At 40.8% G+C, this 18,694-nt stretch overlaps 1 protein-coding gene across 1 annotated transcript in view; it reads left to right on the forward strand.

Moving 5' to 3' along the window:
- KIRREL1 (kirre like nephrin family adhesion molecule 1) overlaps nucleotides 1-8,483 on the forward strand; it is a 124,113-nt gene extending 115,630 nt beyond the window's left edge. The window contains exons 12-15 of the mRNA XM_072429091.1: nucleotides 717-824; nucleotides 1,976-2,115; nucleotides 2,500-2,574; nucleotides 4,569-8,483. Of these exons, the coding sequence (XP_072285192.1) occupies nucleotides 717-824; nucleotides 1,976-2,115; nucleotides 2,500-2,574; nucleotides 4,569-5,039 (794 nt within the window). The 3' untranslated portion in view covers nucleotides 5,040-8,483. The remainder of the gene's footprint in view (nucleotides 1-716; nucleotides 825-1,975; nucleotides 2,116-2,499; nucleotides 2,575-4,568) is intronic.
- Nucleotides 8,484-18,694: the final 10,211 nt, after the last annotated feature.

Consider the following 18,694-nt stretch of genomic DNA (forward strand, 5'->3'; position numbering starts at 1 on the left):
TGGATCAATTCATCCTCACATGTCAAAAGAGAGCAATTAGGTCTTGCAAATCAGGTTCTCAGCACTTTGCTACTCTTTCCCAAAGTAACTGCTCTGTGTTACAGAACTGGAGACTGATAATAATTTTGAGGGAGTGCATGGTGAGCTGAGCTGCCAGGTCATTGCTAGTAGGGGAAGGAGGGTAACAAGGTGAAATGAGCTGCTCAGTCATGCTTGAAGGAGAAAGTTACTGTTCTGGGTTTTTAAAAGCCAGAGGATACTTATCATTTTGAAGGGGGGAGCAGAATGACCTAAGCTGTTGAGTCACTGATGTGAGAAAGGAGCAAGACATAAAGAGCTGTTGAGTCACTGATAGGAGGGTGGAACAAAGCAGGCTGAGATGTTGAGTTGATGCTGACAGGAAGAAGATGCAAACCTGAGCTGCCCAGTCTTCTCTGGGAGTATGTAACTAGGTACACTAATTCATTGCCTGGAGGGTGGACCAAATGTGAACACCTTGGACACCTTCAATGCTTCTTCTCTGAACCTTGGGGATGGAATTGCTCTACCGTGCTTTCTGCTAAAAAAAAAAATCACTGGGGGTTTGTTTTAGAGATCACTTCAGCATATGTAAAATATATAAATATAAGAATGCTCATAATCTGGTTACATGAACATGTTAAAAAATATCAAACATGACTGTGCACCTCACATAGGATCCTTTGATCCATTTTCAGAAGTGGTCCCAGTAGGAATCATTGCCGGAGCGACCATCGGATCGGGAATCCTAGTCATCATCTTCTTTGTCTTCTTCATTTTCTTCCTATACAGACGTCGTAAAGGCAGTAAGTACCAACACAAAAGGCGGCTGACAAATGCATGAGCAACTTGCTGGCTTCCCCAGAAGAGCCAATTAAGAAGCTATGTCATATTTTGTGATAAGGGATGTATGCAATGGCTGCATGAGCTCTCTGCTAGTAAACACTTCTTTATGAGAAGACAAGACGCTCCAACCACAGACTTTTCATCTTCGGTGTAACACAATGATGTGAAGAGTGTCTGGAAAGATAGTTGCACATAATGCAGAAAATGTCTTGGATAGAATTCAGAGCACTTAATATATGCTTTAATTACTTAAGCAGTTCCAGCTTTTAGATCTTATAAGATGAAATAATCGATCCAAGTATTGTGAAGGATCTCCTGACTTGTGAACATCACCAGGACTTGGGTAGTGCCAGGATTCCAGTGATTTGTCAGTTCTAGAGAACAAATGCCAGTCATGTCTAGGAAATGATAAACAGCGTATTTTTTGTGATCTGGTTCAAAGGGGATGCCGTTGTCCTAATCATTACCCAATATTTTCTAGAAGTTAAGGTCATCTAAACAGCATTCTTGTTGATGAGGATCATGATTACCATGATTACAACCTTAATGGCCACATCTCAGTGCTAAAACTGATAGTATGAATTAACCTGTTCCTTTTTAACACTCAGAGGCCAATGTCAACTAATTTACGTGACAGTATTTGGGTTTGGTATGATGGGTTACTTCATCTAGTACACCATCAATGGCCCTAGTATTGGCTTACTGGATAAGCCCAATGGAATTCTAGCCATTCTCTAAATAAATTGATTATTCACAACACCAACAATCATCCTGAAATATCAATTATCCTGAGAATGTAAAGCACATAATGGGCTGGGTTCCTAGTTGTCCTTCCTCCTCAATGAAGAATAGAATGCCACATCACCACCTGGGTAATTCAGACTATTCCTACTGGCAGGAACAGCGGGGTTCTCTTAAATTTTGAGGACTAGGATAGGTTAGCGCAAATGCAGGGCTGAATGACCCTGGTAGAGGTAAAGGTAGGGTTAAAATGAGGAATTGATGATACAATTGTCAAAATATTCTAAAAGATCTTTTTGTTTTGCAGCTTTGCTTTCATAAATTATTCAATTCCAGACCAATTCAATAATCAACCCCATTGTCTCACCAGGCCGAAAGGATGTGACGCTGAGAAAACTCGATATTAAAGTGGAGACCGTAAATCGGGAACCTTTAACCATGCACCCAGACAGAGAGGAGGACGCATCAAGCGTTTCCACCGCAACGCGGGTCATGAAGGCTATTTATTCAGTGAGTAGACTTTACATGACATCCCAGGATATGGAGGACATCACATGTAGGTTCATGACCACCTACTCAACAATGGTTTTTATGATTGAATTATTTATCCCAAAGTTATTGATTGTTTTTTTTTTTCTTCTCAGAAATGTTTTTATGTATTTTGTGCATTAGAAAGCAGTTTTTGTATCAGTCCACCATAGTCAACAACGGTACATTTTCATGGTGGATGTGAGAGTAGGTACACATCAGTGTAGTTTCTCATCTTGAAGGTCATTACTGGTCTACCTTATAAATGTGTGCTAGACTATGCTTTGTGATGGACATTGCTGATTTTCTTTTAAGAGCTAGACTTAGTGATTACAAAACATCTCAAAATTTTCTCCCTATTCTCAGTCTTTTAAAGATGATGTGGACCTCAAACAAGACCTACGCTGTGACACCATTGACCGAGAGGAGTACGAGCTCAAGGTGCGGCACCCGTCACTATTTAACCAATATAAATAAAAAAGTCTAGGACTGGGCACTTGTAGGATCTGTAGTTTCCATCAGTCCCTGTGTGAGACACAGCACGGTGTAGCACTGACCAAATGATGCTGACAAATCTCATATTTGGCATCATCTAAGTCATCAAACCGATAGTATCTCGAATTGCACCTTGTCTTAAGCACGAAAGAGTTGTCTGGCATGCAGGATAATCAAGTCATGTGTAATATTAGTGTAATGTGTAAATGATTATACAAGACTCTGTCTATTTATAATCTTTTTCTCTTTGTCTTTTCTTTATCTATTATGAATATGGGGTGAAGCAAACATTTACTATACAGTTGCATACCTTTAGAGATTTGAGAACAATGTTTCGAATGTGATTTAAAAACTGTCTAATGAAGATGGTCCAGAACCCCAATTACACTTCTGTGAAGTTAGGGGAGATGGTGGCAACAGATTGTTGCAAAGAACAAAGTTGACCGCATCAGATACGGGACACGGATTAATTTGGCCTGGTGGTGCATAAAGCTACATCCAAACGTAGCCCAGTATCCGATTGAGACTTGTCACCTGGTGGATTTTAAACTGGACAGATATCAGAAGAACATATCATTCAGCCTATTGTGCATTTACTTGGACAGTTCCTCCAAATGGATGGAGATGGTCTTCATGTTTACCAAAGCATCCTGTGGATTTACAAAATATTTCAATGGACATATTGAGCTAACTCTAGTGCTCTTGAATGTAATTTCCAATTTTTTTTTTTTTGATGAGGACTGGTCAAATGCTACTTTCACAGACAGGCCAGATTTTGGATTTTGACATAATCTTAGCCTTCTGTTTAAAATACCATGTTACCATCAGTGCCAAAACAAGGGTCGGTCATCAAAGTTATAGCTGCTGAATGTACCAACGTATTTTTCTTAAGGATTGAGCAAACGCCACAAAAATATATTGGAGGCAACCACAAATCCATTCTTAGTTCAGTATTACAAATCAGGTTTTTTTTAATGTTTGAAATCACTTAAACATGAATGTTATACTCAACTATACCCAGGCTGGAGCTTGGTTCGAGAGACAGATAGTTTTCTTTGCTTCCAGAAAGTTGGTAGATAAAAAAAAAACATTTTATATCTTTGCAGCTTTGATGACCAGACCTAATAACCATCACCTATTTTTGTAACTCTGTTATTGACGAACATCAACTCCGAGTTACTATGTTAAATAAGATATGTTTTTTGTGTATGTCTGTAGTCGAAAAACATTTTTACTTGACTCTCCTAATAAATGTATGCACCTGTATAGTGACTTTTGCTTCACTTTTGTGTTTTAAGGCAGATGCCCTATATAACTAAAATTTTGTAGACACCTGACCATCCCACTTCTGTGAGCTTCCCATTACTAAACCATGGGCTTAGGGGTATAGACAACCCATAGGGACCCCTTCCACCTGAAGCTATAACGGCCTCCATTCCTAGAAGTGTGCCTGTAGAAAGTGGTATCCATTGAATCAAAAGAGCTTTGGTGAGGTCAGGTACAGATGTTGCATGAGAAGACCTGGCCAGGTGTTTCTATGCATCCCACAGCTGTTTAGTAGAAGGTTAGCACACAAACTATGCATTTATGGAGCTGGCCCAGGGGCAGGGTCATACTGGGACAGAAATGGAACTAACCCAAACTGTTTCCACGTGGTTAGGTTACCAGTATCTTTCCATGAAAACACCTGAACTCAATCATTTGTAACGATGTCCACATACCTTCAGCCATATGAGAAGATGTGATGGTCAGATGTCATCAAAATTTTAGATATATAGCGTATATCTTTTATAGTTTAGAAGCCAGTATGTTCTTCAAATGATAGAGCAAATTCCACTATTAGTTTTTTTTTTCTTTTCTTATCCTTTCTTATTTATTCTATGATCATTTTTCCATCTCCATCACTGTCTGCCATTGATCATACTCCTCTTCTTCCCTAGGATCCAACCAATGGATATTACAATGTCCGAGCTCATGATGACAGGCCGACCTCCCGATCTGTGTTGTACGCAGAGTACCGTAATCCTGGACCAGCACGGTTTGAGGCTCGCCCTTCGTCTCGTCTTTCACACTCCAGTGGTTATGCCCAACTAAATACCTATAGCCGGGCACCCACTTCAGATTATAGTACTGACCCTACTCCCACAGTCACTTCTGCTACTACAGATACCACCAGTCAGCTTTCCTATGATAACTATGAAAAGTTTGGGACACATGCGTTCTCAACAAACACCGGCTACCCCACATACAGGTTCGGTTACATGCAACCAACAACCACAGGTATGGATCGAGGACCTTATGATACTTTTGACCCAGCTGGGAAGTTCACAGGAGCCACCCGTTTTTCGTACACATCCCAGCATTCTGACTATGGACAGAGGTTTCAACAAAGGATGCAGACACATGTCTGAGGACTGACTAAACGTAAAAACGGTGGGTAAAAAAGGGGCAGTTCAACGGGGGGGGACGCCCTTCAGTTATGTCCTCTCTAATACAATATCAAAACATGAGACAGGACTCTTGGAGGGGAAACAACCTCTTACCATGTCTTCTGATACTCAGGGACCTTATTGTCTTGATCTCAGAAGCCCCCAAGAAAACAAAGTTGCCCGCCAGGCAGAGCCTCGAAGTTTTTGATATGGAATAAGTTGCCAAACGGAAAGCTGGCCTTTTAGCACCTGACCATTCCTTGAATACCACTGATTTTGCCTTCTGGTGTATGGCAAAGACAGTGACATAGACGTCAGCTCGGTACTGGTGACACTGTTCATTCCTCCAATAAGTTTCATGAATCACTTTAGTTGTTTGCATGCAAATGCATTTCTGGTTTTTAGTCATCTCCCTAATTTCCAGGATTGCCATGCCATCACTAACGAGTGGCAACTGGTCTTGCCATTGCAAGGTCTTTTGTACATACACATTCCAGCTGTTGGAATCAAAGAGAAGAAGAGAAAAATGTTGGTTCCATGTTCAACCACCACTTTTTTTTTTCGTCCAGTAGCCTTCACCATCCTGGAATTATGAATAGCAGCTGTTTGGCAAGTGGATGGCTAGGATTTGGACAATCAGAACAAAATTTAAGAACATTTTGAAGGTCAATTTTTAAATTCCACTTTCTGGGATACTAATGTTCATCCTGCTTCAGGAACACATGGTCTGGGATTACTACCAAGTGCTATGCTGTAATGCACCTACCTGCCTGCCCGTCGGAAAGGGTAATAAGTGTGTGAAATTGCGGAGCACTCCTTCACCCTTTTGTGTTGTACGTGTACTTTACAAAGCTCTCAGTGAAGAGACGTATTTACCATTTTTATTGTTATTTTACCTTATATTCTTGCTGAATATTTTTGCACATTTTTTTTAGCTTTTTATTTGTAACTTAACCTTGACCTGTCTCAAATAGAGCTATCATATTGGGCTTGTATAGGCAGTAAGAATAACCACACATTCCAAAAAAAACTCCAGCATTGCTTTTTGCAATTACGGACTGGTGGGTGGTCTAGGATCTTGGTGACATGATTGGTAATGCATTATATGTGGTAAAAAGTATGTGAACACCAATTATTGAGTTTAGGTGCACAAACCATGCTTCATAAAGACATGGGTGGACCAGTTTGGGGTGAAGGGTCCTGACCTCAACCCCACTGAACACCTTTAGGATGAACTGGAATGCCAATGAGCCAGCTCTTCTCATTCATCATCAGAACCTAACCTCACAAATGCTCTTTTGGATGAATGTGTGCAAATTCCATAAGACACACGCCAAATGGAACACTAGGGGAGTGCAGATTGTTAAAGGGGTTTACCCGGTCATTTTCATATGAATGCCTATGTATGGCAATGATAGTCCAGGAAGTCCAAGAAGCTCATATGTGAGTGATGGTCAGGTGTTCACAAACTTTTGGCCATATAGTGTACTTACTAAGCAATATATTGGTTAAACAGCTCTTAATAGTAGCCAAAATTTCCAGTATATATGACTATTCATAGCAAACCGATGCTTATGTTTGTAAATGAAAGATGGGTTGGCACCAACCAACCAAAGCAACAGAATCTACCATCAATAAGAGAACCTAGGTGGGGCCCAGTAAGCTCATGGGTAAAAGGATGGAAAGTCTGGATAGATTTTTCAGTCGACAACTCAAGTATTAATCCAGTAAAAGTATATATTAGTCGCACTCAATTTTGATCCAAAATGCCAAATGCTATTGTTAAGCGGTTGGATCCTCCAGATTGATTATCAGGCAATACGTTCTAGGGGGAATCCATATTGCAATCTGTTTTATTACCATCTCATGCCTCCATATTGCAACTCTTTACACATTTTCTTTTTTGGTTCTAATGTTGGAAAGACGTATGAGACAGAAGGAGCAGTGACAGTGCCCATCCTATTCAGCTGAAAGTGATTAGAGTTTTTCTACAACCCAGTTGGTCCTTCTATATGGGCAGAGTAGATTGATTTCTAAAGCTGAACTCCAGGCAAACAGTTAAATACAGATTTGCTGAGAAGCTTTCTGATGTTTAATAATAGTCATGGGTCTTGTTGTGCTACCAGTGCAAGGAGAAGCATTCTCTTGTCCTTGCACAGCCCATGACTAGAGCACAAGTGGCTCCTTGTGTTGCTCCTCCATTCTCAAGTGTGAGCTCTGCTTTACAGAGAGCCTGATACCAAGTCAAATTTGGGTACTTACACGGCTTGCATTACAAATTTATTGTGTTTTTCTTATGTTTGCCTAGAGTTCATCTGTTTGCTGTGAGCAAAGGCAAATGATTGGACATGGTACTAACATTTCAGCTGTTTAATATGTCAGAAAAATACTTGCATTGAGCAATTACATTTTTCTCAAATGAGACTGTAAAATTAAGGAGTTTTGTTAAGGCAGACTATGTGCATTTTATAGGCACATTCAACCATTACAAGCAATGAAAACATTTGGAAACGCTTGTTACAAGTGCTTTCAATGGCCAAATATGCTTCAAGACATTTACAAGGTTTTTTTTCAAAATTATATGAAAATGCTTATGCATTAGTATTTACCTGGTATTCTTAACTGCTGCTGGTGCAAAGGGTCTTTTCTCACCTGTTCTCATCAAATCAGAATCATTCAAAGGAACAGGAAAATTTGTTTCACTTGACCAGCTTTGTAACACATAACTTGGTCATGATATTCTTATCAATTTACCAACAATCCGACTACAATCTCCACACAACATAACTTTCTATTTGCTACTGCTGTGAGGTGTCCAACCATGCAGCTGTGGGCCTACAAACAATAGTTATCCAATGGAGTCATATACTTTCCTAATTCTTTGTTCTTGTTCATTGGTGATAATGCTGTAGCTGGGAAATGCAATAGCCTTTGTGCAAAAACTAGTTGATCTAATACCAGGATGTGATAACCCCAAGCATTTGTTACCTGGTTGAAGGATAACAGGATGGTTGCTCATTAGTATCCAATATTAAAATGTAGTAAGGGGAAATATCTTTTTTCTCTAAACAAGAAAATTCCCATTGGACATTCCTTGGAAGTTTTCATTGAAAATCCACTTGGGAAACCCCATTGGAAATTCAATTGAAAGGTCTCCACTGGAAATTCAATTGAAAAGTCTCCATTGGAAATCCAACTGAAAAGTCTCAACTGGACACCCAATTGAAAAGTCTCCATTGGAAATCCGATCGAAAAGTCTCCACTGGAAACCCAGTTGAAAAGTCTCCACTGGAAGCCCAGTTGAAAAGTCTCCATTGGAAATCCCAATTCGAAGTCTCCATTGGAAATCCAATTGAAAAGTCCCCATTGGAAATCCAATTGAAAAGTCCCCATTGGAAATCCAATTGAAAAGTCCCCATTGGAAATCCAATTAATCCAATTGAAAAGTCCCCATTGGAAATCCAATTGAAAAGTCCCCATTGGAAATCCAATTGAAAAGTCCCCATTGGAAATCCAATTGAAAAGTCTCCATTGGAAATTTTATTGGAAGTCTCCATTAGAAATCAAATTGGAAATCTCATTGTAAGTCTCTATTAAAAGAATTCCATCAATTCTAATGGACACTGACAGCATTGGAGACCCAATACAGATTCTGACCATTCCCTATGTTATCTAAACAAAAAGTATGGTGGCTTTAGATAAACTTTAAATTATATTTTTAAAAATGCATATACCAAGAATGCAAGATGTTCCAGGAGACACATCACAAGTACAACATGTTGACCAACTTTTTTTAACTCATAACCCCACTCCATTTCCATTAGATCTAATCGCTATTATTTTAATTTGTGGTCATGACCAGTTCAGTTCCCTTTTACTTCAGGTGCCTTAACACTTGTAATTGTTAAGGGGTTTGTATTTTTTATAAAGCAAAAAAAAAAATTGAAAAAGAAAAAAAACACCTGTGTTTGCTAAGACTTGTTAAAGCATGGTACTTATTAATCCTATGGGATTCATGATGTAATTCAATTTTATATGCTGAGCCTACCCTCTGTAAATCACCACAGAATCTTACATACTGAAACTAAGTTTACTGTGACCTATTGTGAGTTAGTCAATAGCCCCATCTTGAATTTCCTTACTAGTTCCAAGCAACTGGTATAAATCCAACACATTTCAGGGGTTCAAACTTCCCTGCATCAGGGCTTACAAATACTTTACAAGGACATCCACTTGGACCAATATATCAAAAGCCCCAGGTTTTTCCTTTCTTATCTTGATTTGGATTATAATGTAAAGAGAAAAAAATGCCAAGCTAGTAGTATGAGGTCTAGATGTTGTTTTATTTCATTAAAGCTGACACGTTCCAGGGGCTCAAAACCCTCTTCATCAGGGCTTGAGAATGCCAATGTATACTTTACCTATGGAAAGCATGTTCTAGTCACTAGTTTGGCAACATTTTTAGGGCTGTAAAAATGGAGCTTTCCTCTAGATTCAAAGCTGCTATGAGATATGAGCCTGCATATGCCCCTCATCCTCTGGAAAGCCTCCTAAGGGGTATTATTGGCCAACAGATCCAGTACCCTACACCTTTTCAATCTCCATTTTGGCATTCTTATTACAAAAATGATGTAGATAATGACTGGCTTAACAAGAAAATATAAAAAATAGGGAAAAACACTGTATACAATAAAAAAATTTTGCTATCTGTGTCCCATTGGGGAGATTTCCCTTCATTTCTTGTTCAGTAGATAAAACAGGAAGAGAAATCTTTTGATAGTGAGAGAGATATTCTTTTCGTTGTCACAGGGACAAGTATTACTATTTTCCACTGATTTTGTTACAACATTTTGGAAACCTTTTACAGTGGTCATCAGGATAAATAGAGATAGTAGATCTCTCTAACAAGGACACAGACAGCAATACCAACATCTAACCCAAAATTTTGAAATGTTTTTGGATTTAGATAGGCTTAAACATCTTGTTTTCTTTTCCAAAGGATACCTATACAATGCTACCTGATTTTACCTGTAAAGCTTGCTGAGTACCAGTGGCTTCTTAACCGTACGATCCCTTCAATCTCCGGAAAATCTGTTTCAAATGTATAGCTTTTTTCTTTTTTTTTTTTAAATAATAATTTCAACCAAACTTCTCTTTGTACGATATCTGTTCTTTTTGCAAACAGATGCTCGTAGGCAATCATTTTTTGTACAGTACGTGTGTAAATATACATATATTTTTTTATATATTATCTGTAAAACGCGAATTGCATACACGAGTGACATTATCAGTATTATATTTTTTTCCCAGGCACATTTTTTTTGTTATGGGTTTGTTGACGTTTCTTGAACCTTTTTTTTCGTCAAGAAGAAATCTCTTCTATTGTTCTGCTATTTAATTCTTTCAAGTTGGGGCACAAACATGTGGGGCGCATTCCACGGCTGGGGATTGAAAAGTCTGGGGAATTCCTAAAACTTTTTTTAACCTACTGAATATACATAGCCTAGAATTGGACTCTGACCATGTACACTATTCTATATGGCCAAACATTTGAGGATACCCCTCTATGAGATTCAGTTCAGCTGTTTCTAGTAAAAGGGTTCCGGTAATGCTAAAGCATGCAAAAATATTTTGGACACCTGAGCCAACCTTGTGGTCCTGGCATGACTGTTCCTCTGTGTACAAAGCCAGTCATAGACATGGTTTGATGTGGAGGTTCTTGAGTGACTTGCACAAAGCCCAACCTAAATGTTACTGAGCAGTTTTGGGATGAGTTGGGTTGATCACTGACCTTGAACTGGGTCTATTTGACACATATTTGTACAGATAAGCTCCAAAAGGCCTTAATGGAAGATTGGAAGCTTCAAGGAAGAAGCAACTCTACATTAATGCCCATTGGTGTGATGATCAGGTTTCATTTTGACCCATAGACCTCAAATCTTGGGGCCACCAACCCAGAACAAGTAGGCAGATAGGGGTTACCACTTTGACTCTGACTCCTAAGACTGCATTTGTCCCAGGACCCAGCATTTGTAAAAGAGGACTAGCAAAGCCAACCTCCATTTTTCCCTGAGGACATGTTCAATTTAAACTCAGCTCTAGGTGCCTCATTCTTCCAATGGCTCCTAGAACATCAGGTTTGGATTAAACTTGGGGGGCCTAGAATTCTGCCAATATCTCAAGGGCTAAAACTAGATGGAAAAGGCTCCAGGATTAGACTGATGGGACCCACCCAAAGGTCACTAAAATTGGAATACATTCTATAAATACAAAATGTAAATCTTGGTGGCCTAAAACTGGGCTGAAAATTGCCGTATCAAATGCTCGGTGGTAATCAAATGACAAAAAATCCTAAATAATCTTGCCACCAACCAGTAGCATGCATTTCAATATGTCTGGACATGGTCGAAAAGACATTACAGAAGGTACCTGAAATTTGTCTAGGCGAAAAACAAAATGGCCCAATAATTAAAAGGTCATGAATTATCCAGGTGAATCAAGCTATTTCTAGGTCTGTGGAATTCCCACCATTCAGATCTGCCAAGATTAATTCTACAATTATATTACCGAATTCACAGCCTGAAAACGGCACAGAGACAGATTTGCATAAGGCTGTCGTTTGAACATAGCGGAGCCTTTCATTATTGGAGCCAGCCTAAATGGCAAAGTGAATAGATCACTCAGTCTTCTAGCAGCTTACAACTGTAGCAGTTTGAACATATAAAAGAGGAATTCTCTGTTCTATAAATTAGTTACATTCAAGGACTGCTAATCCTAAAAATTATACTTTGAAGTAAAACTCCAGATTAGCTTGAGGTAAATAGGAAAATCCCCTTGTGGCCATCTATAACATCATGACCATAATCAATTTGTGCTTTAGGTTGTCCCGTTCTGTATTCATGTGGACCTTTGCCAGGTCACCTCACCTTGAACCCCTCTGCCAATGTAATGAAAATATTAAAGACATTGTAAGATTTTCATTTTTTACCTTGGCTCCAGTGTGTCCTCCTAAAACCAACCCTGGGCCCTTCCTTCATGATCCTTACGTGAATCCATTTCTGTAAAGTGCTAGAGCAACTTCCTACTGGATCCTAAGCTCTTTCCATGATCCTGTGGTGAAGTCCAGTGACATCAAGGCCAGAAAGTGGCTCTAAGTAAGGCGATTCATTTCTACATATGTCTTCCAATGTTCATATTCATGTCCTCCAAAAGCTTCTTTACATGGTGTTCGGGTGGTCTCCAAGATAGGCAGACCTTAATCATCAAACATTAATAGAACCACTTAACCTGACAAAGGTATCAAGATGATGGCCTCCAATGGCACTGATGAAGACGGGCCCCCATAGAGATGCAACACTGCAATCTTGGGCCTCAGTTGGCCCTCCCACTGCCCAAGAGGGGTCAAGCAATGAATGAAAAGCAGGCAACCAAGAATTTACAATTATTTTTTTTATACAGTATTGTATGCTACTTTTTGGCACATTGTAATTGTTGGAAGTTTGTGGGGTTTCCAAAAAAATAAAAATGGCTCATCCATGGTTGGGTCAAAGGGCAGACACTGAAGCTACAAAAAAAGAAAACCTACTTACACCACTCATGACATCATCATGATGCATCACCCCCCCCCCCCCCGATGCCAAACTAAGCCATCAAAAACTGCCGTATGTCCCCCCAGGGGGCACAGCGAATTTGAGGGATTATCTCGAAAAGCCGTGACAACGCAGCCATCTAATAGAATCTTTCCATAGCTTATTACATTTCGCCTAATGTGTACTTAGTGGCGAATTCTAATTACAGAGCCGAAGAACGTACCCTGGGGAAATCTCACGCCTGCCATCGGCATTAAGCGGTCAGCATTTCTCCGGATGACCGTTATCGCGGCCTCAATTGTCAACGCGAGCTTTCTTATCTCTCCACGCCGCTCAGTTAATTTAATGCTGATAAGGAGCACTACGGGGGCGTACGTTACCCACAAATCTTATTAGTTATTTAACCACGCAGATTGTCTGTCGCTTGAGAAAGGGAAATTTGAAGATTGCGTGTATGGGACCTTCTCATTGTTCCATTGTTGGTTTGCTTCACCTTTTTCTTTCATGGCTGTCATCCATCTCTCCGCAATATTGACTCTTGTAGGGTACATGGCTGTGCAGACATATGTACACTTACGCAGTTTAGCCAAGCCTGTAGTGGGCGATTAAGAGGGCAAGCATGTCTGCGGATAATTTGAAGCAGACTAACTTTTTTTTTTTCTTAGGCCCATTCCACACTGCAAGTTCTGAAAGTTAGGCATTTATTGGCGCTTAGGACAAGTCCTTTATGAAATGTTGGCTGGCTTCATTGCTGCTCCTCTTCTTCTGACAATGTGTCCAATCCCATTGTTCCCCACACATCTGTTTTTCTTCATCTGCCACCATAACTCCCGCTCTTCATATGCCACCATGTTCCCACCCTTCCCCAATGCTTTCGTTCTTCATCTGACAATATGTCAACCAATTTTGTTACACCTCCTAATTTGTCATGATGTTCCCCAACATTTATGCCCCTTTTTCTTATCCTCAATGTCCCCCAGCATTGCTGCCAGTCTTCCTCTGCCTCCTGCATTGCTGTCACTCTTCATCTGCCACCAGGCCCACCCCCTATTGCTTTCCTTCTTCATTTGCCAACATGTCAACCGAATTTGTCCCTTTTCTTAATTTGTTGCAACGTTCCCCTGCATTGCTGTGCCCTTTCTATAACCACCATGTCCCCCAGCATGGCTTCTTCATATGAAACAATGCATTTCCTGTAACCCAGTTCATCTGCCCCTTTTCCCCCAGCATTGCTGCTCATCTTCATCCGCCACCATGCCCTTCCACATTGCTGCCCCTCATCTGTGTGTTGCAATCTGCACAGCCTCTGCTCCTCCATCCATGTTGTCCTCCCACTGCCCTTACATGACCATTGTACTTTGCCCTCCTGTCATCCCCACCTTGTTCCTGTTCTTATCTCCCTCCAATACATGTTCACTCCACCAGTAGGTGGCATCTGCTGACACTTGCTAAAAAACGGAAAAAATTATCATTCCTTTTGTGCCAAAATGCCAAGAATCAATCACTAGGAGTAGGAGCTCTTAACTTCTAACAGACCATGTGCATGTGTGGGGATCGGGGGTATCTAAGTATTAGGTTATTCTTTATGACTTACCATAAGACGACCTGCTAAAAGCTGTGAAAGGGCTTAATCGACCCATTTGGTTAAGGTTGCCCGAAGGCAAAGACTTTAAATACATCAACATTTATTAATACAATAGGTACACCAAAAACCAATCAAATTTAAGCTTCGTTCCTTGATCTACTGTCACTTTATGGAGCTTCAGAGATTCCACGATAAAGCGTGGCCTTCCATTAAACTGCAACTATGTGGTGCTAAGAAACATTACACCCCTCTCATGTCATGTGACCCTTCATTTATCATGTCTTTAGGTAAAAAAAAAAAATATGATTGGTTGGTGGGATTATTTGACAGCTGAGATCCTCCAATGACGCCCCTGACAGCCGCTGACATACAAATCAATTGTTTCTAGGAATGTTCAGCCGGGTTCAAGTGTTCTATTTTGTCGCTAGCGCTAGGCGAAAAAAAAAAACTCTTCTCCACACTTGTACTTTTTTTTTTCTTTTTTCCTTTTTTTTATATTCTGTACTATATTTTTTAGTCTTAAACACGATATATGATATATATTTAATTTTTTATATATATAAATATGAATAAATATAATGTAAAAAAAAAGCTGGTGTGTTGTGTTTTTATAATGAGTTTGGTGATGTAATGTGAGAAGTCCCCATTGACAAAATACTGGAGATGGCGGTCATTGAAGAACAGGTATGGCTTTGGTTTGGTAAGGAGGACCTGCATTATGGATGGTGTACCCACAAACAAGGCAAGTAGAGGGCAAAGGACTAAAGTCACCCATATGGCGTAGACCAGCCTTGGTCAACATTTTTAACATGGGGAACCCTTAAAATAACCTTCATGTCTCAGGGAACCCCTCCCATAATTACTATACCCACAGTTCATAGTACATTAGTATGGTGGTCATTGGGAAGAAGCTCAGTTACATTGCTGACCAGTGGGAAGGATATCATCCAAAAACCTAATTGGTGTCACTTAAACTGACCTGAGAGGAACAAATAGCTCATGGGGGAATCCCTAGCAACCTATAATTGAAAACACTGCTATAGAGTTTACCTGAAGCTCTTCTGTTCCCCTTTACTGACTCTCCATGCCTTGATCTCCATTGCATCTTCATGGGGTCTGCCATCTTGGTAGAGGCAGGGCTGTGTGGTGTCAGAGCTGCCCCCTGATGATTAGTAAAGTAGCCGGAAATATGAAGAAATCCCAGACTGACAAAAGCAGGGAGGTTCTTGCATTGCAGGTCTTCAGGTACAGCTTTCCTCCTGCACAGAGAACAAAGAACGATGGTGACGTCACCACAAATATGGCTGAAACACAATTCTCTTTTCTACCTGTTCCATAGACTTTTAATGAGTTCAGGTCCACCTCAATATGTCTAAGTGAATCAACAAAGTTAGCACATTCACCTTATTTATTTCTTCTGCTGTCTTTAGATTATCATATTATTATATGTCTCGCTGGTTCAAATTTTACCTGCCAGTTACACACTTCCTGACCTACGGTGACAGCGCTCACTGTATGTACTAAATCTATGGAAAAGTAGTGTTGTCACCCCAGGACAGGACGTTTTCTGAGACTGCAGAGCATCCCCACCTCATCTCCATAAGAGGAAGAATTGGCAAGATCACAGAGGAGAACTAAACCAATTTCAATGAAGGTGATGACCAAGGCATATAGGAGAATATTTAGGGATCAACAGGGGTTGGGAAAACAATACCCAATCAGAAGAAAGCACTAATAAATATTTTGTACAAGACATTGGTTTACATTGATATTGAGGCTGTAATGTTGAAATTCAAACATTCACTCAAACATTTGAACTGCATGAAAGAAGATCCTTGACCAAAGAACTAGCAATCTTTAACTGATGAAGGATTCAACATACACATATAAAAATATTTTCTATAGATTGAAAAGGTGGGATGGGCTACATGATAAATGGCCATAAATAAAAAAAAATACAGCCGTGGGCAAAGGATTGCAGTTAAGAATAAGGGAACCAGGACTTTCCTCGGGACCCTGAGGAAGACATTGATAGTTTCCTGAAACATGTCGGCATTGAAAATCGGGTGAATAGGTAATTTCATTCAGGTGCTTTTTTGGTTGAAGGTTTGGATGTGGTGGCTAATAATAGATGAAGTATATCCCAGAATAAAATCCTCCAATGTGCCCACTCTGAGCAAGGCAACCATGCCAAGGCTTGATAGCTGGTCTGGAGGAAAGAACTGGTTGACTCAAGAGGAGGCAAGATATAGGGTTATATAGCTAGTAGAGATGGCCATGTCTTCATGGCAGTAATATTACCACCAGAAGACCAACCATGTCCATAAGTCTCCACATGACCAACCATGGCCATAAGTCCCCCCCCCCCACCACCACCTAATGGCCATGGGATGTCCAACAAGCTCCCACAGGCGTGAAGGTCTGGTGTCATCACACTGTTGTTTGTACACAGTATGGCCGACAATTCATCAGGAGGTCATCTATGGACAGCTTGTTGGACATCCCATTTCATAGACATGACCATGAGTCCCACTCCAAACCCCCCCCCCCCCCCCCCGTGGCCATTGATATAAAGTTGTACCCCTCGCCATCCAGGCCAATAATATAGAGTTGCCCCCCCCCATGGGCCATTATTATAGAGTTGCCTGCCCTTTGCAGCTACATCCTCCACTCTTCTGGGACCGCTCCCCACAAGATTTTGGAGGGTGTCTGTGGGACAGGTGATGTTAGGTGAGAAGAGCTAGTTCACCTTCAGGGTTCAAATTCATCCCAAAGATGGTCAGTAGCGTTGAGGTTAGAGCTTTGTGCAGGACACCTGTCCATTTGGGAGGTCAGGTACCCATGTTGGAGATGAAGACCTAACTCACCATTGGGACTTTAATGCATCCCAAAGGTGCTGAGTAGGTTTGAGGTCAGGTCTTTTGGACTCTTGTCCGTTTGTCAGGTGATGTTGGAAAAGAAGATATGACATGTATCTGGAGTTCCAATTCATTTCAAAGATGTTCAGTAGGGTTGAAGTCAGGTTTCTATGCAGGACACTCCATTTCCTCCACACCAACCTCATCCTGCCATGGCTTTATGGAGTTGGCTTGGTACTTAGGGGCTCAGTCATGGTGGACCAGAAAGAGGTCTTCACCAAATGATTGGAAGACCACAATTGTCTATAACATCTTTGTCTGCCTTGGTATTACCAACACTTTTCACTGGCGACACCCGACCTTCATCATGAGATGTCCACATCTGACTATACAGGTAGGGATGATGGTCAAGTGCCAACTTCCAATGCATCCCAAAGGTGTTCCGTATAGTTGAGGTCAGAGCTCTGAGCAAGACCCCTGACCATTTTTGAGGTCACGTACCAATGTTGGAGAGGGCCTGGCTCACCATTGGGGCTCCAATTCATCCCCAATGTGTTCGGGAGAGTTGCTCCACTCGAGTTCTTCCACACCAACCTCATCCAACCACGTCTTCATGGAGCTGTCAGGGGCTTCATTATGGTGGACCAGAATAGAGTCTTCACCAAACGGTGACTACAAAGGTTGGAAAAGCACAATAGTCCCCAGGATCCTTGTATGCTGTAGTATTATCAGAAACCCCTCACTGGGGACACCTAACCCCCATCATTTGGAGGGGATTCCTACATCTTTTCCTTCTATTTAATACACAATATAACAATACAATACCCGGGCATTGATCATGAAAAGGATGTGTGGTGCAAGTACGTCATCTAGTGGCCATGGCTCATTACTGCACCAATTTAAGCAATTGATTTTGTGAAAGCAGCAAATAATCTCTTGTCCATGGCAATCAATGAGATCACTGATCTAGTAGAGGTTACATGTCGGAAGGTAAATTGTGCAAATTGCTTGAATTGCAGCAGACAATACAAATCTGTGTGTATATATGCATACAACTGCATGGAGTTTGTATGCCGTCCAAGCATTTGTAGGTTCCTTAAGGCAGAGACTGACATAGAGGGTTATATATCATAAATGCAGATGTGCTAGACTGTGTCACTAGCAAGCCAATATAGGGGAAGCCAATCAACCTACCAGAATGGTTTTGGGTTGTGAGAGGAAACAAATCCAAACAAAGGGAGAACATACACACTCCATGCAGATGGCTAAGATTTGAACTGGGGACCCTGCAAAGGCAAGAATGATATCTACATAGAGGGTAAGCACAAGAAAACACTCAAATCCACTGCAAAAAGATCTGCTTGTAAGAGTGTGTTTGCCAAAGGACAGGGATGTAATATAAAGGAGTATGCAGTATAAAGCAGCTCAGGCTGCAGTACTCACCTTCAATCTGCCCCTTGCAGTTTTATTTGGCTGCACAAGGTATCCTCAGTCTTCTAGGTTGTATGACGCCCATGGAGCTTGGAGGGATTCTGTGAGTGCAGGGTGTCAAGGCCCCACCTCTTAAAGGGGTGTGTCCACAGTGTCAGAAATCTCCTTATCCAC

This window comes from Pyxicephalus adspersus, chromosome 12 (genome assembly GCF_032062135.1).
Source record: "Pyxicephalus adspersus chromosome 12, UCB_Pads_2.0, whole genome shotgun sequence".
NCBI lineage: Eukaryota > Metazoa > Chordata > Amphibia > Anura > Pyxicephalidae > Pyxicephalus > Pyxicephalus adspersus.